Below are 21334 nucleotides of genomic sequence, written 5' to 3'. Positions count from 1 at the left end.
AAGGTGGGAAAATCAGAAAGAAAGAAAATTGACAGAGAGAGAAGAAAGCACTTGCCTTGGTGGGTTTTAGAGGAATAGCAGCATGATGATGCTCTTGTTGCTGTAGTGGCAAACAAAGATCGCCCTAAACCAAAGGAAGAAGAAGAAGAATACAACAACATATTCAATTTGGCGGGACCAAAACCTCACCCAAATTGAGATACGAGAATGAGACACAAAACCATTTTTTAGATTTTAGTTCTTCACGGATGGTACCAAAATAAAAGTTATTCACGGATTCTGTTTAAGTAAATAAACATGGTCTCATTATCTAGTACTATAACAGATCTTTCAAAACATAAATAAAAGATGCAAAATCATGGAAAGTAAAGTTTTTTCTTAAACCTGGAAAGTGAAGTATCTCCAATTAATGTTGGTTGATTTTCTTATCCAAATTACATTATCCCCTATATATAAGGTGAATCCTAGCAAACTACAATGGTTACAAAACAACGAACACATTTCTCCAAATATCTTGCTCAACTCTAAATCGTGGCTTAGTTTGTGGCTCTCTGTCGTGGCCAGCTTGAAGACCTGGTCCTCTATGACACTATGAGTATTCACCGGCTCCATGCTTTAACAACAATTCCTATATATCATTAATCATTAATAAATATGATTCGGATGAATATTATGAATATGATGATTATCCTAAGTCCTAGCAAGATATCTTGTTCAAAAATCCATTTCATACACAAAGCTTGCCTCCGTCGGCTACCCTCTTCATCCATAATATATAGAAATATGAATAGTTCAGGGTCACGCCATTTCAGGTGGCATCTCACTACCTATTCTTTTTCATAATCCACGTGTCATCTCTTCACACTGTTTCTTCTTTTAATCTCACCTTCACTTAAACTACGTCGTTTCTACTCTCTCAACTCTTTTCCCACTCACCCTGTATTCTCTCTCCCTAACTCCTCCCTCCGCATCTCCAGGTCGCACTCATTCAATTTGCGGTTTGTTTCTCTCTCAATTCGCACTATCATGAAAGGCCCTGTGCATCATCGTCAAATTTCTGATTTCAATTCAATCAGCGTTCTCCACCTAATCTCTCTCAGTGGCATCTCTCACTGATTATTTCACCACTCCCTGACATCTCACTCTCCAAACGCATTTCATCATTCATCATCAATTCAATCTGTGTTCTCTCTCTCAACAGCGTTTCAATTCCATGGCTCATACTCACAAATACCTGATCCTCTCCACTTTCTCTCTCTGGTCGAGACCATCATCTGTTCTCAGGCCAATATCAGGCCATCAGCGGCGCCGCCGATGAGATCCTCGCTGTCCTGAAAAGCGACACCGTAAAAAAAAAAACCGACTCGAAGGAGATCGGCGAGCTATTCTCTCTCGGATCGTTATCACGTTCCTTCCTCTCTCAGTGTCTAAGCCGTAGCACTCATCAACGCTTCGATCATCTCTACTGACGGCCTCCCTACTCTCCATGGCGTGACAGCGACGACTCAGGTAACAACAAGCCCACCGATCATGGCGTACCATCTCAGTCACCGCCGCTTCTCTCTCCCCTAATTTTGACCCGCCATTGTCACGCGTTCTGTTACCTGCGTCCCGTAAATTTCTCCAGGTAACTCAAATTTTTCCATAATCCCTTAAGTTTCTCATCAAATTAGGTAATTTATCCCCTAAATTTCTCTTTTATTTATTCCTTAAATTTCTCTTCATATGGTAATTTATTTTCAAGACTTAATATCGGTTGTGCCAACAGTAGAGCAAGATATTCGTGCCCTGCAATTCAAGTTCAAATTTGAATACAAGATTGAATAATTACTAAGCATAAAATCAATCAAATCTCTTACAGCTTCAAAATAAGAACAATGAAATTATTCATCACTAGAATTATATTGGATTTACTTTACTGGTAAACAAAATAGAGACTTTCTCAAACTTCTTTGACTATCTTTGTCTATCCATGCTTTCATATACTTATTTTTTGTTGTTGTTATCGGTTATTTGTAGTTTACTTTACATGACAAGAAAAGCATGAGGTATGGAAGAAAAAGAACCGGAGAAAATAAATGAATGAGAAATAATGGACGTTAAGCACTCCAAAGGAAAACTTTATAAAGGTCAGTATGCAGTTTATTCAAAATTGATTCTTGATTGCCCTCTATTTTAAGCATTATACTTTTTTCCAATCCTTCCTATTGAAAATTATAGCACAATTTGCTCTGTACTTTTCCCACTAACCAGTTCTATCATGAAAGGAGGCAAAGGATTATGAAGCTCCAGATCAAATGAGTTTGTGGTATATGTTGTCTTTATGTGTGTTTGGACTTTGGATACAAGTATATGAGACATCAACAGACTTTCTCATTTTTCTAATCAAATTTTCAACAACCACTTCTTCAGGGTCAATGCATGAGAATGTCTCAACAGGTGAGTGGTGATGGTGGCAACAATAAAACACTAACTATAGAGAGAGAGAGAGAGAGAGAGAGAGATATCAGCTACAGTATTGAATGCCAACCTAACCCCAAGTTAGTTTTTAGAGTTCCTTTCGTCGAAGAGCTAATAATAGACATATAGCCATGTTTGTAATCGGATGGGATTGTGTTTTGGTGTTGTTAGTTTGTTGGAAATTGGCATTGCTTTTATTGTTAGTGATGTTATGTTTAAGGGAATTGGATTAGGGACACGATGAGACGATTGTTCATATGATCGAAAAAAAAATGGATATTGTGGAACAGGAATCTAGCAAGGCAGTGGCTTACTGATCTGGCTTATGGTATGTCGGTTGTTTGATTGTCTGCAATGGAGAAATGCTGCTCTCTCTGTTTGTTGTGGTCACTGCCAGTTTTTATGTATAATGCGTATTCCTGTTTTATTGAGTCTAAAATTATAACTCTAAACTTATCTACTCATTTAATAAACATGAGTATATGAGTTAGAAATATGGATAACTGAATCCATTGTGAGCCCTTTCCTTCTATCAATCACTGCAAAATTTGGTCCCATATATTTTGTTGGGTATTACTTTTGTAGTCACAATTCTTATGACACATTGTCGAGAGATTCATGAGATGAACTTCTGATAGCTAACTCATGTCCTATACATGTGGAGTATATTAGTAGTATACTTCAACAGTGGACAAAACAACCATTTACATTTTCTACAACAGTAAGCATATTATGAAAATACTTCAATTAGAAGAAACAGTTTGTTGGCTTTTCTTAAACCCCTCTATCTTTGCTCACTGTGTTCCTCTACTGTAAATGGATGTTTTTAAAGCTTTTTGGGATAGGTGGAGCTCTTATTTCTTTCACATGTAATTTTTGGCACATTCTTAAGCTTCAAATCAAGTTTATTTGAGGGTCTTTGAAGGGAAGATTTGAAGCTGGGTATCCGTTTTTCTTTGGTTAAGCGCTGCTGTCCTATCTGTTAAATGATTACATAGAAACCTTCAAATGTTTTGTTGTGGATTTGTCAAAATATTCTGCATGGCTGGGTTCATATCTCTTTCAGTAAATGTGTTTCATACAACTATTCACAAAATGACCCACACCCTGTACATATACAAATAAAATATAAATGGTCATTTTAATCACTTGGCAATGTTGAGGAAGCTAACCTCTACACAAAGTTGAGAGGATTACTATTTCCCTATATGTATGTATGCACTTCCCATTTCCCTGCAGGGCTGCAACTTGATAATATGTATGAGTTTCTTTCTAAGATGAATGGATAAATTTCTTTTATGGAAAATAATTAGCTAAAGTTTATTGTTATTAGTGATCAGAGGTAGTGCTTTCATTTGTGTGGTCCTTTATTTCCTATGCTTTGACACTGAAACTTTAATTTTGTGTTCATGTCAGGTATGTGGAAGAAATTTTGCGCATTGGAAAGAGTTCTTCAGCTCCTGGAATATGGCTTCTGACTCAATTGGCTGCTGCTAAGGTCATTGCCACAGCTCTTTGCAAGGGATCTGGGCTGGTAGGCGGTCTCTATGCACCAAGTTTAATGATTGGTGCTGCAGTTGGTGCTGTATTTGGAGGCTTTGCTGCAGAAGTTATCAATTCAGCAATTCCTGAAAATGCTGCTATTGCCCAACCCCAGGCATATGCTTTAGTTGGAATGGCCGCTACATTAGCATCTGTTTGTTCTGTTCCTTTGACTTCAGTTCTATTTCTGTTTGAGCTGACAAAAGATTATACGATACTGCTTCCTCTGATGGGGGCTGTTGGTTTGGCAATATGGGTTCCCTCAGTGACAAACCAGACGAAGGAGAGCGATGCACTTGATACAAGAAACTTAGCAAAAGGATATTCTTCAATATCACATGCTGAAGATAATGATGAGGGTAACTGGAAACAAGGCAATGATGGGAATGGTTTAGAACTCCGTATTGTTGGAGATGCAGCTGATCTGGAAGAAATTGATGAGGAATTGCTTCTGGACAATCTTAAGGTTTCTCAGGCCATGTCAGTGCTGTATCTGAAGGTTTCATCATCTACACCGCTGAAAGATGCAATCAAATGCATGCATGTACAGGTTGCATTGAGATTATGGGATTTGCTATTAGTAAGTTTGTAGGAAGATCCTCTATCATTGCTTATTTTTTTTCTTTGCTCCCCTTTCAGGAGGATCTGACTGTTGTGGATGATTTTCTCCCCATCATTGCAAGTTCAAGTTATCTATTAAAGTTATAAAGTTTGTTCCTAAAGCATTTTTTATTTTTATACTTTTTAGTTATGTACCAAATCAAAAAGCACCGAAATAGAGATTGAATTAATATCCATCTAAGAGAAGCCAATTGTAAGTTGAGCCCTTTTCATTTTCTACTGGAGGCTTATTTATATAATGTACATTGTTGTTTGTTTGTTTAGAGAACATCATATTTTAGCTTTTTTAGGATTTCATTTTGAGGAGGGATCCATTGACATCGGGAGTCAATCAACAAGACTTACTCCGCTTAATAACTTGCAATAGGAGATGAATTTGACAAATCTAACCGTTGAATTATATAATATAATCATGATGATTATGTATACCAAATTTTAGTTAAATTGGAAATTTGTAGGTATATAATATCATAGTCGATGTTTACCTATATTTCAAAACATGTATTATCCATCAAATTGAAGTTGTTTGATGAAGTGTCAAATGATTTTTAAATTTTATGAAATTTTGTATACTTGATCTACTCATTTGAAACCTTTAATCCAATGGTTAGGTTTGTCAAATTCATCTCCTATTACAAGTTATTAAGCAGAGTAGCTTTGATAAGATTAACTCCCGGAGTCAATGTATCCCTCCTCATTTATTTTTTTAATGTTTTGAGTAGATCAACTATGGAAGGGATTGGATTTGTACTGAGAATGATGCTAAGGATATCAAATTATGTGGATAAATTGGACAGGCCATTGTTGCATCAACTTTAACTTGAGAATCTCCATAAGAAGTCAGTTCGGGCCGTAGGCACTGATAATTGGACTCATATGGATTTTGTGACTTGAGGACACTTATTATTCCTTCTAATGCACCGAAGGACAAAATATAATTTAATTGCTTCTTATGACAAGATATTTTCAAAATAATTTTTTTCATAGGAAATTGAAATTGCATTAAAATATCTTAACTATATGGAGTGCCAATCATAATAAGACTGCACAATTTGATGATAGAGGAAGACGATGAAGATCATGTGTGCGGATGATGAACAACAAAATGTTTCTGGGTTTTCTTATTTTATTACTAAACTTTTAGTTTAGTTGCAGTTTTGGTCCCCAAAACCGTTAATTCTTTGACTGAAATTTGAACAAGGACCGATACTATTAATGGAGTGTAATGTTGGGGACTAATTATGCTATTTTAAAGTTTAAGGACTCATATTGCACATTTCGAATTCGGGGGACCATTCTTTCAAGCCTTATCCTAAAAGTGAAACTAAAAATATAATTATTTCACTTTCATTAACCAAAAGTAGAACAACATAAAGAACAAAATGGTTAGGAAAATAAATATTTCTTGATTAAATAATTGTTTAAATGAAAAATAAATCCACCAATAAACATAACCAATATAATCTTTGTACAAATTACTAGGTAAAAATTTCCAATACTGAGACAAAAATTATAAAAATGTACATTTTCAAATAATTTTATGTCAAACGGAGATTAGAAAACATTATATATATAAAATTATTTTCTCTTATAAGTTGTATGCATGAGTGAGTGATAAATCATCTTCTTTCTTCTCTTAACTGCAACAGTTACAACTCATACCAAATCATTGATTAATTGAATGGGTGATAAGGTGAAAATCTTGTGTGGAAAAAATGAAATCAAGAAAGCGATGAAAAAAACTAAAATGAAACATGATCAAAGTTTTAGCTGAGCCGACTCCAAGTTAATTGTCATATGTTGATGTGCTTCCCCTCACTTCTTAGGTCTGATCCCATATTGGTAGTTTAAAAAAGTTTTAATCTTTTTCTTTTTGGGGGGGAGGCCCTCCCTGTCCCATGATATTCCACCACTACTTACACAATCATTCTCTTATCTACTTTCATTTTATTTTCAGGGATTTCCAATCTACTACAGAATTGTGTATCAAGGATGAACCGGCCACTGCACAGTGATCATGTCAAACAATGTGAAATTCACAATGACGATGCTTTTTAAACATGTAGCAGAATGACCCTTTTTCTTTTAATTCATTAGTAGACTAAGAAAGCCAACATGACGTTTTCTTACTTATAAATGTGCATTGGTTTCAATATAATGACATATTTGGAATTAAACTTTGGAACGTGACAATGTGCTTAGTTTGATCTATTATGGTGTCTTCTAATTTCAAGATCTTTGGATAATCCATGTGACACATTTTATATTTTATAGTATGTTTACAAATCAAGTCTGTCAAAGACGATACTCATATTTTAATGTACAAGGAATGATCCATTTACATTAACTTCTTAGATGTTGATAAGTGTATAATAATGTTTCCACTATTTTAGTGAAACTTGCATTGTTGTCTACAGTTTATAAAATTTAATTTATAATTTATAAACCATATTAAATGATTACTGATATATACAAAGAGTTTAATTTTGATGCACCGACGGGGTAAAGTTTTTTTACACCGTCAACCAATCAGATTTCAAGGATGTGAGAAAATCTTTCTTTTCATTTAATTTCATTAATTGACGTGGCACATCCTTGAAATCTGATTGGTTGACGGTGTAAAAAAACTTTACACCGTCGGTGCATCAAAGTTTTTCTCTATATACAAATGTCACCCGTGAATGCACGGGTATAAAACTAGTTGGCTATAAGTTCAAAATGACCATCTTCTAAACTTTGGTTGAATTGGGTTTTAATCATTATCTCTCATCTAGTATTTTTATTTTTGTGCCAACAAATCTCTAGCTTCAAAGTTCAATCATTATGAGTTACACTTTTGGTGATACATTTGACTTTCACTAAACTCGAGTTTTAATTGCGAGAACAATCTAGCACATAGATAAATATAGAAAATAAATTTAAATTTAGTATTTAAATAAATTTTATAAATTTAAGTATTTAATTAGATAAATATCAATAACATTTTTTTTTGAAACTAATAACATATTTGACTTTAACTAATTGATATGGAAATGAATGTAGTCATGCTTGAGTAAATATTAATTTCTAATGACTATTTAATGAAATAGTTATTTTACCTTTTTACACTTATATTAGAATATTCAGAAATAATCAATAAAATACTAAGCCCTATGACTAATCTCTCATCTCATGATCATGACCGGTGTAATAAGCCGTTGTACCAGCAAATGAGCCCATATTCATATATTTTAATTAATTTATTACCATTAAAACATTTTGTAATAATTTAATTTTTGCATAAAATTGTACTAAATATATAAACTCCAAAAAGCTCGCATGTGTGTCTGCTCTGCACACAGACCGTACTTTCAGACAGCAATTCTCACTCCTCCTCACTTCACAGAAACCTCAACCTGCTGTTGCAACTACAAGAACCTGTAAGCGTTCATCACTTTCGCCATTTTCACTTTCTTCTGCTTCTTCTTCCTTTTCACTCTTACGGTCTTACCCACTTTTTCCTTTGCAGCCTTCAATTTTATATTATTTTTTTCCATAATCTTCTACTTCACATTTTGATTTTCTGCTCTGAATTCTCCTCTAAGATTTTTTACTTTAACTGTGCAATTGCATGCACATAATTTTTTGACCGAGTAAGATTTTTGTTTTTTTTTTATTTGTCACTCTTGCACAGGTTCATGTAAAGTGTAGCTCCTTTTCAGTCAACCACACCAGTAAAATCCCCAAGTAAATCCCTGTTTCTCTCATTGTGTTTTCATGATTCAAAAAAAGTTTTTTTTTTATATGATCTATGACAATGTAGAAGCATTTCTGAAACTCTTGTTTGGTGAGGTTGTATTTTTGGGAATTGTAGTTGTAGAGCATGCATGTACTAGCACAGACTGGATTTTTGTCAGATCATGTTAGTCCATGTTTTGATACTAATTGACTCTATGGTGACTGAACTTTCAACCTAGTTTTTAGTATGTTTGGATCAACATATCTTTTCTTAGTATCAAGAATAAACTATGACCAGTTTCAAAAAAAAAAAAAAAGAATAAACTATGACACCTAGAAGCTTCTCCGCAGAATTGATTTTAGCTTTAGAATTAATAGGCAAAGAATTTGAAAATATTCACTTGCTCGATTTGTTGGCTTGTCTTCAAATTTCTTTACCCTTTTTTTCGTTCGCCAGCCATAGATTTCAATAGTGATCGCCCCATCTTATCTTTTGTTTGTGAGTGTTTTGTGTTGTAACTGATAGTATATGCTTGTCCTGTCATCTGTAATCTGTGTTTCAAATCTTGCGTTATATGTGGCAGCTGTAGCTCTTTGGTGACTGGAATTGAAAATAAGTCTGTATAAGATGGCTTCATCAGATGTATGCCCCCCTGAGGATGCAGTGAAGGCATTCATAGAACACTTGGTTGATTCAATGCTGCCATCAAAACCGACTCAAGATAATCCCTCACTATCTCAACTGCAGGAAGTTGCAAAACAAGTATCTTCATTCACCTCTTTTATTGTTTTACAGCCATTTTTATAATCCAGAAATTAACCTGGGTGACTATTTGGACACTGGTTAAGTTTTTTTTCTTCTCTACTTATGAGTGTGGTTTCCCTCTTACCGCACAGATTATTGATGCATTACTTCAATGTTTTGCCATACATGTAATGTCATTCCCTATTGATAAGAAAATTTGTGCTCATTGCAGAATTAGTGTCTGTATCTTTAAATTTGACCTGCTTTACTCAAGGTGGTTAGGTTTTAGAAAAAAAATGTTTGGTCATCATCCTTTCAATTAAAACCTTGATAAACATACAATCAATGTCCTCTCTTAATTATGAAAGATATGTAGTGTTGGCTTGTTGCCAATGAGAAATGATCTTATATTCAGTGTTGTCAAATAGCGGTAGTGCTCTGAGGGCTCACTGCTATCCGCTATTTGCTGCTATTTTCCGGTCTGAGGGTTTGACATAGTGGACTTTTGGCTTTCTGCAATCTGCTGCTTATATTGATAATTTCTCATCCAAATCTTGTTTTATGCAGTTTAAATTAATGAGACACTTCACATGTCTTTGTGATTCTACATTAAACACTCAAGATGGATATCTTTGATTTGACTTAAGGTTGGCTTATAAGTCCCAAATACTTAATAGGCATGGGTAAATTACAACATCGATATAGGAAATTCTTAAAACCTCAAGATACCATACAACCTAGACATAACACATAGTATTAATAGAGTCATTGATATTTTTTATTAATGCATAACCCTATGTGTGAACGATGATCGCGAATTTACATCAAGATACTTGTGATCATAAAAAAAAGCACATACACATCTATCTTTCCTTGTCCATATCAAGATATATCCTTTCCCCTATAAACATGTCACAAAAATTACATATTTTTCCCAACCTAAGTTAGAATGTCACTAAAAGCACCATTAGTTTTGTTTAAAAGAAGACTTGGCTGTATCAAGTTGTGTACTATTGATTGTCTAAGATAAATTGTATCATTTTTCACCTCTCATTTCAATAATTCGAAAAAGAGTAGCTTCTAATTCTCGTTCATCAAGAGATAATTCAACCAGTTCAAGAATTAGAACAAAAGTTGGAATAACCTAAGACAAATTGTCTATCCCTTTTAGGATCCATTTTGTTTCTCTGAAAGAATGAATACAGGAGTTTCTACACCAATTCCTCTCACATGATGAAGAACATAGTTGTAAAAAAGTTTTCAGACTGATTTTGGAAAACATATAGAAGTCATGTCCAGAATGTATCAGACAATAATATCTTAAAGAAAAATGGAGGATACTCCTGCATATTTACCTAGGAGTATCTGTATGCCTTATTGATATCGGATATGGTACAACACCGATACTTTGGCAATTTTAGAGTATCTTTGCTTCATATTCATAAACAAGCAGAATCGCCTCATTCTTTCATGTTTACAAATTTACCTTCATGAAATGTTTATTCCATTTTGTTTACTAAATTTTCTTAACCTTTGGAGGCTTATATCCTTCTTGTGTACTTGGGTTTGTCGCAAACCAAATCTTAAAAAAACAAAATTCAATTCAAATTGCAAGTATCATAAGTATATAATATAGATTTATACAAATGTATGCAGAGGTATGGTCTGCGTCATTATTAAACTATTCTTTGATTTTGGGGTCATCTAAATCAGGTGCGCTCTGTTGTGTTACTATACAACTACTACCATCGGAAACAGCATCCAGAGCTAGCATTTCTGGCATTTGATGAATTTTGCAAGTTGGCTGTGGATCTGAATCCAACTCTGTCAGCACATATAAAACCCAAGCAGATACCTGATGAAATGAAGCTTGTTGATGCGGATGTGCGGCCGTCGTTAATAGAAAAAGAGATCTTGAATGCTTGTAATATATGTGCGTGCTTGGATGCATCGAAAAATGTACCTGATATAGAGGGATGGCCCATTTCTAAAGTTTCTGTCCTTTTAATCGACAATAAGAACGAAAACTTCTATTTGAATTTTGGTTCAATCACTCAGGGGGTATGGTCAATGGTTGAAAAAGATATGGGTACCTCTGCTCAAAGTTGTGAAGTAGCTACTAAATTTTTTTATACATACAAAAAGAGAAAATCTGTTCAGAAGACTTCAAAAAATGAATTAAATGTCGGTGAAGACAGATTTTTGCAAGCTGGGTATGCTGCTGTAAAGGAAGCTGCAGGTAGTTATCTTTCTTTTACGGAAAGATTATCTTAGATATTGTTAGCAACTATTGCAATTCAGTTTTAATTGATTCATAAATTAGAATATCAGGTCAGGGGACAGTTTCCATGAAGGAAATTTTGATTATTCAATTTATTTAACGTGGTGAAGATGTCAACATGATAAGATTCATTATTATTGTGTACACTTTTGTGTTTTCCATCTATTTTGAGGTTAATGTCAAATCATACTTTATTCTGCATTAGTCTCTAATAAATATATTTCTGTACTGAGAAGTTTATGTGGCATACACTTGATAGTTAATGTATCAGTATATCTGTATTTTGGTTTCAATGGGTTCTTTTTAATTGATGAAAAGTTATATAATTCTTGCATGGAATACAGGTTTGAATAAGACTGATATTATGCTTATGGGAAGTTACACTGTATATTCTCAGAGCAAGGAAAAGACAGCTTCTCGATTTTATATAATGAAGTGTTCTCAGACTCAGTTGATCAATAAGGAGTTTACTCCGATTCCTATCAAAGATGTAATTGAAAGGTTTGTTTCAGTTGATATAGTTTTTCTGCTCACTGATGACTCAGGTCCAAAAGGTGAATGGAATTGCTATACTCAGTTTTCAGTGGGATTCATATGCTCTTTTCCCCTGGAAAGTCAAATATACTTCTTTTTGTTTATGCACAGAACAAATCAACTTCACTTCTAAATCAAGTTATGAACTAGTTTATGAATCTTTGAATGTTAACTGGTATGTTAAACTTCCAACTTGTTAGCCAGAATCTTACCATTTGATCATAAGGCTGCATCTATTCTTGTTCTAGTTTTATACAATAGGAAATCATAGAATCATGTCTGTGGCAAGCAGACCTGCACCATCTTATTACTCTTGAAGTGGTACTTGGGTTCTGGATTTTATACTTGGATACTTGTTACTCCCTATACTTTTAAATGATTGTCGTTAAAGAAGTAAATCTGGTTAACAAACTTTGTATGTGGTCCTGCATAACAGTCTATATCTCTTCTTTGGATAGGTTGCGGGGTCCTTTGGTCCAAAGGAGTATTAACAGTTGGATTGTCACCTCAGCTGTTGAGTACTTCCATATGCTTCCATACTCTGAGATAATCTCGGAGTGGATTTCTAGGTTGGTCTAGCTCTTTCCCATTTTATAATGCCTTATTTAGATTGATTTGGCTTTTCAGTTTTTGCTTCATAAAGTTTGCTTCTTGACCTAAGTTCATATGTCTGGCAGCTAAGGAGTTAATAAATAAAGTATAAGTGTATCACTACTATTTAGTATTTTAAACAAATTTGGTGACCGTGAATATCACACTATCGCACTAAACCGTAAAGTTAGAAATGCTGATTAAACATGACACTCTGAGTTGCTTGATTTGGTCAGTTTGCAGTAATAGATTCTGTCACCGTAAGCCTCAGAAACTCGACCCGACATTCTTAAAATTATTGATCATTTCCTTTTTTTGTTATTTTGGTGCTTCTTTCTGTATGATAAAGATGCCATTTGTGTAACATGTTCTATCTTTGTAGAGAAACATCCTCAAATAGTTTGCAAGCTTCAAAGCTGGCAGAGAAAAATATGATGGTGGAGAGCCCTGAAGTGACAGAATTGTTTGTAAGTAGCGAGGGCGTGTCTGTTGGCCTTGATAACCAGATAAGATGTGATACTATTGAAGCTCTTAATCAGAAAGAGAACAATGGCTGCAAGGAAGCGCAGGATATGGATGTGGACAACTCTTCAGTTCTTCCATCTGAAAATATAGAAGAATGCCAGATTATCGCTAATAATTTACAAGTTATTGAATATGAAGAAATAGAAAATTCAGCTGTTCAACATTATAAAATGGCTTCATCAGATGTATGCCCCCCTGAGGATGCAGTTAAGGCATTCGTAGAATTCTTGGTTGATCCAATGCTGCCATCAAAACCTACCCGAGATAAGCCCTCACCATCTCAACAGCAGAAAGTTGCAAAACAGGTATCTTCATTCACCTTTTCTTTTCTTACAGCAATTTTACAGTCAAGAGATTAACCTAGGTGACTATTTGGATACTGGTTATGTAAAAGAATAGAAAGAATAGGGACTAGAAATGATAAGTAGAAAGAGTCCAAGGACCTCAATGTAATAATGTTCAGTTAGTTAGTGTTAGTTACGGTAATTGGCTGAGCTGGCATTACAGCTGGATAGTTAGTTAGATCAAAACAAAATTAGGTAGAGTAGTTAGTGGATAATCAACCCTATATAGTGTTCTTCCCCTGTATTGCAGATTTTTTTTATGAAATTCGTACTTTGTTTGAAGGTTTTTCCTATCTTCTTCTACATTCTTCTTCTCTGATTTCTTAGTGGCTAAGTTAGGTTTTTTTCCCTCTGCTAGGAGGGTGGTCGAAGAAGTTGGTTTAATGAAATAGAAATTCACGATTTTCGATTCCCTCTTGCATCACAGATTATTGTTACATTACTCCGATGTTTTTTCCATACATAAAATAGCATTTCTTATTGGAAGGAAACTTTCAGCTCATTCTAGAAATGAGCTTTCAGTTATAACCTTGATAAACATACATTTAATATCCTCTCTTAGTAATGAAAGATATATAATGTTGCCAATGAGAAATGATCTGCTATTAATAGTTTCTCAACCAAGTCTTATTTTATTCAGTTTAAAGTAATGTGATACTTTAAACATCTTTCTCATTCTACATTAAACACACATGTTGTGATATCTTTAGTTTCACTTAGAGTTGGCTTATGAAGCCCAGATACTTAATATGACATGGGTAAAACACAACATGGATATAGGAAATTTTAAAAATCCTCAAGATACGATACGACCTAGATACGTTAATATATTGATTAAAGAAGTATATTTAACATAAGACATAGTATTTATAGAAGCATTGATATTTCCAATTAACGTATAATCCTATCTGTATTGATGACCACAATTTACATCAAGATACATGTGATCATAATAGAAAAGCATATGCAAATATATCCTTCCCTTATCCATATCAAAATAATATTTTCCCCTATAAACATGTCACAAAAATGGGCAATTTTATGGAGGTCCATGTTTTAAACTGGTCCACCCATGAACCATGTTTTTACTCCTAACATTTAGTACATGTTATTTACAATATGATCCTTACGTGCTAAAATTTATTTGCAAAGAAGCCCTTTTAACTTGTGAACCAGATTTTTCTTGGTCCACAGTAGACAGCCCACAAAAATTACATATTTTACCAACCAATGTTACAATGTCACTAACCATCAGTTCTATTTAAAAAACTTGGCTCTATTAAATTGTGTACTATTGATTGTCGAACACTAATTGTATCATTTTCACCTCTCATTCCCGTATTAAAAAATAGTGTAGCTTCTAATTCTAGTTCCTCAAGAGACAATTCCACCAGTTCAAGAAGTCTATCTCTACTAATATCTCAGAACAAAAGTTGGAAGTTGGAATACACCTAAGCCGAACTCTCTATATTTTAAGGACCTATTTTGTTTTTCTAATGAATACAGGAGTGTCCACCAATTCCTTTCACATGATGAAGAACAAGGTTGTAAAGAAATATTTGAGATTTTTGGAGTTATACCCCAAATGTATAGAAGGCGTGTCCCGAATGTATCAGACAATGATATCTATTGAAAAAAATGGGAGGATACTTCTGCATATGTCTCTACGAGCATTGTATGCCTATTTTCTTCATATTCATAAATAAGAAGAATCGTCTTATTCTTCCATATTTTAAAATTTACCTTCATTGAAATGTTTCTTCCATTTTGTATACTAAATTTTTTTAACCTTTGGAGGCTTCTATCCTTCTGGTGTATTTGGGTTTGTTTCAAACCAAATCATAAGTAAATAAAATAAAATTTCAATTCATATTTGATTTAGAAATTGTAAGTATCACTAGTATATAACTATATAATTTATACAAATGTATGCGGAGGTCATTGTTTGCATCATTGTTAATTTATTCTTTGATTTTCTGGTCATCCGTATCAGGTGCACTCTGTTGTGTTACTATACAACTACTACCACCGGAAACAGCATCCAGAGCTAGCATTTCTGACATTTGATGAATTTTGCAAGTTGGCTGTGGAACTGAAACCAACTCTGTCAGCACATATAAAATCCAAGCAGATACCAGATGAAATGGAGCTTGTTGATGAGGATGAGCGGCCGTCGCTAACAGAAAATGAGATCTTGAATGCATGTAATACATGTGCGTGCTTAGATGCATCGAAAAATGTACCTGATACAGAGGGATGGCCCATTTCTAAAGTTGTTGTCCTTTTAATCGACAATAAGAACGAATACTTCTATTTGAATTTCGGTTCAATCACTCAAGGGGTATGGTCAATGGTTGAAAAAGATGTGGATACATCTACTCAAAGTTGTGAAGTGACAACTGGAACTAAATATACATACACAGAGGGAAGATCTGTTCAGAAGACTTCAAAAAATGAATTTAATGTCGGTGAAGACAGTTTTTTGCAAGCTGGGTATGCTGCTGTAAAGGAAGCTGCAGGTAACTATCTTTGTTCTACAGAAAGATTGCCCTAGATACTTTTAGAACTATTGCCCTTCAATTTTAATTTATTCATAAATTAAAATATCAGGTCAGGGGAGAGTTTCCATATAAGGAATTTTGACAAGATTCGTTATTATGGTGTACACTTTTTTGTTTTCCATATATTTTGAGGTTAATATCAAGTCATACTTTATTTATCCTCAATCTCTCTTTAATAAATATTTTTTCTGTACTCAGATGTTTTTGTGGCATACACTTGATAGTTAATGCACCATTATCTCTTATATTTGGTTTTAAGGGGTGCTTTTTGATAGATGAGCTTTAAATATGACTCTTGCATGCAATACAGGTGTGAATAAGACTGATATTATGCTTTTGGAAAGCTACACTGTTTATTCTCAGAGCAAGGAAAAGACAGCTTCTCGCTTTTATATAATGAAGTGCTCTCAGACTCAGTTGATCAATAAGGAGTTCACTCCAATTCCTATCAAAGATGTAATTGAAAGGTTTGTTTCAAATCATTTTGTTTTTCTGCTCACGGATGATTCAGGTCCCAAAGGTGAATGACATTGTTATCATCAGTTTTCAAATGATAGAAATTTTTTGCCTTTTTATGTCGGCCATTCCAATGAATTCATATGCTCTTCTCCCCTTGAAAGTCAAATATACTTCCTTTTGTTTTTGCAAAGAACAAATCAACTTCATTTCTAAATCAAGTTATTAACTAGTTTATGAGTCTTTGAATGCCAACTAGTATATTAACTTCTATAGTTATTTTAATTTTTCATGAACATCTTTAGATGGCTACTTGTTAGGATATTCTTACAGTCTGATCATAAGGATGTATCTATTCTTATTCTAGTTTTATACAATAGGAAATCATAGAATGATGACTGTGGCAAGCAGATCTGCACCATCTTTTTGCTCTTGAAGTGGTACTTGGGTTCTGGACTTGGATATTTGATACTTCCTATACTTTTAAATGATTGTCATTAAAGAAGTAAATAATATTTTATATCTCTTCTTTGGATAGGTTGCAGGGTCCTTTGGTCCAAAGGAGTTTTAACAGTTGGATTGTCACCTCTGTTGTTGAGTACTTCCATATGCTTCCATATTCTGAGATAATCTCGGAGTGGATTTCTAGGTTGGTCTAGCTCTTTCCCATTTTATAGTGACTGATTTAGATTGAGTTGCCGTATTTTCACTATTTTACATCCTATATTTCGCAAGGGGTGCTATTTTAGTTTTTGCTTCATCAAGTTTGCTTCTTGACCTGAGTTCATATGTCTGGCAGCCAAGGAGTTGGAAAATAAAGTATAACTACTATGCAATCATTTTACCAAATTAGGTGATCATGAATATGATACTAAACCGTGAAGTTAGAAATGCTGATTAACAATGACACTCTGAGTTGCTTGATTGGGCAGTTTGCACTTTGCTGTAATAGATTGTGTGCTCATAAGTCTCAGAAACTTGACACGACGTTTTTGACTTTATTGATCATTTCCTTTTTTTTTTGTGCTTCTTTCTGTATTTTTTGGTGTCACATGTTCTTCCTTTGTAGAGAAACATCCTCACACAGTTTGCAAGCTTCAAAGATGGCAGAGAACAATGTGATGGCGGAGAGCCCTGAAGTGACAGAATTGTATGTAAGTGGCGAGGGCTTGTCTGTTTGCCTTGATAACCAGCCAAGATGTGATACTACGGAAGATCTTAATCAGAAGGAGAACAATGGCTGCAAGGAAGCCCGGGATATGGATGTGGACAACTCTTTAGTTCTTCCATCGGAAGATATAGAGGAATGCCAGAATATCACTAACAATTTACAAGTTGTTGAATATAAAGAAATAGAAAATTCATCTGTGCAACATTACTCAAATGGATCCACAAGCCCATTCGAGGTTTGAAATTTAACTACTGTTTATCTGTTTCCTTCTTCTACTGCATTACCCTTTGGGGTTACTTGTGTTTTACCTTTCTCTTTGGGCTTGCCCTCATTGGAATGTTGTTTTAATAAAAGATAAACATATGATAGAAATTAATGAAGCATAATTTCTTTCTAACTGTACTATTCACAGTCTCTCTGACAAAGATAGAGAGACTACAAATTGTTTAAGGATGCAGATATATTCTATAAAATTTTCACAATTGCATTATATTCATCAAGTTCATTATTGTTGCTTTTCTCATGCATGCTCATCTTTGTTGCTGAATCTTAATAATATCTCTCTGCTTGTAAAATCTATTTCTAAATGAATCTGTCGTGGGTAAACTTAACTGATTTAACATCTGAATTCTACAAACTAGTATGGACAAAAAAATGTCATTGATCACTCTACTTTTCCTTTTAGTTTTTTTTTTCTATATATTAAAAAGTAGTTTTAACTCTTAAAGCTATATTGCAGTGTTTGTCATCTCTCATCCAGCTACATGGCATTGGGTTTGAGGCTAAGAAGGTTGATTCAATGATCATCCCTGAGGGTGGAATCAATGATCAATCTGCTCTTGATAAGATCTGTGCCAATACCACTCTCGAAAATAATTCCATAGAAGACTGTGCCTTGATTGCAAAAAAATCTAACTTGGATCTTGATAAGCTCCAAATTTTTCTTGCTTCAAAGATGAAGACATTGTCACAAACTGCCCTCAATGCTCTTATAGGAAAGAGGAATGCACTGGTAAGAACCTGTTCATTGCATTTTATAATGACAAGAATGTTTATATTCACTCAGTAGCTATGCATGGATCCCTAGGACATGCACAAGATCATATACACTTGAATATGTATTTGAAACTTGACTGAATCAGTTGTGTTCTTATTACTGCCATTATTGAATTAACGCACTACCTCGAACTTTTATATTTAACAATAACATGCATATCACAGTTCACTTTTATATTTAACAATACTGCCATTATGTTTGTACTGTTATTTGTTCAGTTTGTATTAGACCATTAAACAGTGTTCTACGTATTTCTACCATGGAATGCACCCATAGTCGTAGCTGCTATACTGGCTTTCCTTAATCTAAGGGTTTGCTTCCTCATATTATTTGAAGGCAAAAGCTCTGCATTTCAATTTGAAAGCTCTTCATTTAAATTTATCACAGACTTAGTCTCCTTGTGCAGGCTCTTCAGCTCCGCATGATAGCAGATGAGATTGCTCTGTGTGATATGAAAATTCAGAGAATCAGTGGTATGTTTTCCGTTACTATATTGCCCTTACGTTTTTATTTTGCTTCTATGGTGCATTTCTCTATAGTAGGGTTCTTTTTTCTCCTTCAACCTATTCAATGTTTCTTTGTTCAGCATCATTCATTTTATGATAGATTTTTCTGATCGAGTATCAGAAAACCTCTTAGCCAGATATGATTCTGGTTTAGGACAGTGATTATTGGCTCCTTATAGGCATTCACCCCCATTTCATTGTCACATCTAACTATTGGGGTTTTTCTGGGAATATCTGGTGTTGGATCATGACTTAGGAACCGTTTGGAAGAGCTTATCTTATTATGCAAGTGTTGGGAGAGCTTATGTAAATAGTTTATGGCCTACTGATAAGTGATAAGTTGTTTTGTGCTTATTTTCATTATAGCTATGGATAAACTCTTATTCCTACTTACAACTTATTTTGAGCTTATTTGAATAAACTTATCTAAATAGCTTATGAGTAAGCGCGTAATTGAATTGTTTATCTAGACACACCCTTAATAACATAATTTCCAACTTATTCTATCATTTTATTCTTGAACTGAATCTAAAGCTGCTTTGACTTTGAGAGCGTTAAAAAATTTATGCGAAAATGCTCTATTAATGAAGATCCACTTCTTTGCCTTAGCACCAGAAGATTATAACTGCAGAGATTTATTCCTATTCCCATTACATTTTCGCCCATGTGAAAGATGAAAAGTTATTGCTTGTGTTTTTGTTATCTTAACGAACGTAGGTGGCGAAGATGTCTTGGCATTAAAGATAGATTCTATAATAGAAGGCTGTAATGATACATGGGTAAGAAATCAAGGAAGTATGTGCCCACTTATTGAGGATCAATGCTTTCCTCCATATGCTAAGAGGAAAAGATTGACAGATGCCGTGCTTATGCAAAGTCCTTGCCAGGCAAGACTCTAATTAACGACTAGTATTAATTTTTTATTTTCTATAACCATGCTTAGTTTGAAAATATGTTGATCCTTGTTTGTGGTGCATTTATATGATTACTCTCTGGTTTCATGAAATTGAGTAAGATAGGAGAAAATGGGCCGAATATGCTTGTTTTATTCGCGAGCTACTTGACTTATTAGTTATAGCAGTAGATCTCAACTGTTTCCTTCATATTTACACAAGTAACTTTGAATTGTGTTTAACCTTGCAGGAACTAGATGGTGTATGTCATGCAAATAACTGGATCCTACCAACTTATAGTTTATCGCAATCAGCTGGTAAGACTGATCACTAGCCTAGATGTAGAATCCTGTAGTTGTATAAAATCAAGTGTGACTTATGCAATGCAACATTATCTTGGTGTTGTTAATTACTTTAAAAAGAAGAGATCAAATAGCATTTATAGCATATTTGTATGAGCTTCTTTTTCCTCAAAATCAATTTTGAAACTCAAAAGCTACTCACATAAGCTTCTCTCCATAATTGATTATGGCTTTGGAATCAACTCTAGAAGGATTTCCAAACATGCACTTCATCATTACGCATATAATGGTCCTTTTTTTAAACTTTATGATATTGAATGATCATTAATTGTTAATTTGTTGAGGAAAATAAATTATGAAACTCAAAAGCTACTCATAGAAGCTTCTTGTCAGAATTGATTATGGCTTTAGAATCAATTGTAGAGAAGTTTTCAAACATGCACTTAATCATTTCCCATATAACCGTCCTTTTCTTATCCACACTATGCTGTTGAGTGACAATTAGTTGTTTTCTTTTTTTGTTGAGAGATTATCATATTACTTGATTTGCATATAAATTTGTTGTGAACCTTTTTGAAGGTGGATTCCAAGCTAATTTAACAGTTAAAGGACCTGACTTTGAGAGTTCATGTGGGGGTAACATTTGTTGCCATCCTCGTGAAGCTAGAGAATCAGCTGCTGCTCAGATGTTGGTCAACTTAAGAAGTATGGCAAGATCAGCTCAGTGAATTTGGCTTAATTTCGAATTTGGAAGCGTAGAAAGGGCTTGTTTTTTGGGTGTGTTTGCCTTTGGATTCTCAAGGTTTTGCAGACAGTGTTGTTATGGTTGATTGGTAAATCGATCTACATATATTAGGTACCGTTTGTCGTGACTTTTTTTTTGTCTGTCTTAAAAGCTACTTTTAAGTAAAAAGATTCAACTAAGTTTAATAAAGCTTCTAAGTAGGTCAATTTTGATTTTATAAGTAGACTTAAATATGTTTAGATCCTCAGAAATAAAGGGGAATCTAAATTGGTCTCTATCAAAA

The 21334-nt window shown here is 34.1% G+C and overlaps 2 protein-coding genes across 8 annotated transcripts; both read left to right on the top strand.

The window, feature by feature from the left end:
* The first annotated feature begins 900 nt into the window (after nt 1–900).
* On the top strand, nt 901–4840 carry LOC130744829 (chloride channel protein CLC-f-like). Of its 6 annotated transcripts, none has more exons than XM_057596991.1 (5): nt 901–1627; nt 2020–2129; nt 2413–2439; nt 3877–4552; nt 4642–4840. In XM_057596991.1, the coding sequence occupies exons 4-5, from the start codon at nt 4022–4024 to the stop codon at nt 4708–4710; spliced, it is 600 nt and encodes a 199-aa protein (XP_057452974.1). In that variant the 5' UTR covers nt 901–1627; nt 2020–2129; nt 2413–2439; nt 3877–4021; the 3' UTR covers nt 4711–4840. The 6 variants fall into 6 exon arrangements, with proteins under 6 accessions (XP_057452974.1, XP_057452973.1, XP_057452970.1 ...); XM_057596990.1 differs by having other exon boundaries at nt 2020–2308; XM_057596987.1 differs by lacking the exon at nt 2413–2439.
* A 3098-nt stretch (nt 4841–7938) lies between these two features.
* On the top strand, nt 7939–21334 carry LOC130744826 (uncharacterized). Of its 2 annotated transcripts, XM_057596982.1 has the most exons (16): nt 7939–8042; nt 8297–8349; nt 8925–9103; nt 10799–11324; nt 11711–11867; nt 12359–12469; nt 12874–13321; nt 15354–15879; nt 16232–16388; nt 16916–17026; nt 17447–17783; nt 18288–18560; nt 19012–19078; nt 19829–19998; nt 20255–20321; nt 20886–21334. In XM_057596982.1, exons 3-16 carry the CDS (start codon nt 8969–8971, stop codon nt 21032–21034), a joined length of 3234 nt encoding a protein of 1077 aa, XP_057452965.1. In that variant the 5' UTR covers nt 7939–8042; nt 8297–8349; nt 8925–8968; the 3' UTR covers nt 21035–21334. The 2 variants fall into 2 exon arrangements, with proteins under 2 accessions (XP_057452965.1, XP_057452966.1); XM_057596983.1 differs by lacking the exon at nt 8297–8349 and having other exon boundaries at nt 7945–8042.

This window comes from Lotus japonicus, chromosome 3 (assembly GCF_012489685.1).
Source record: "Lotus japonicus ecotype B-129 chromosome 3, LjGifu_v1.2".
NCBI lineage: Eukaryota > Viridiplantae > Streptophyta > Magnoliopsida > Fabales > Fabaceae > Lotus > Lotus japonicus.
Note: the sequence above shows the minus strand (reverse complement) of the source record. Positions and strands in the feature narration are given on the sequence as shown.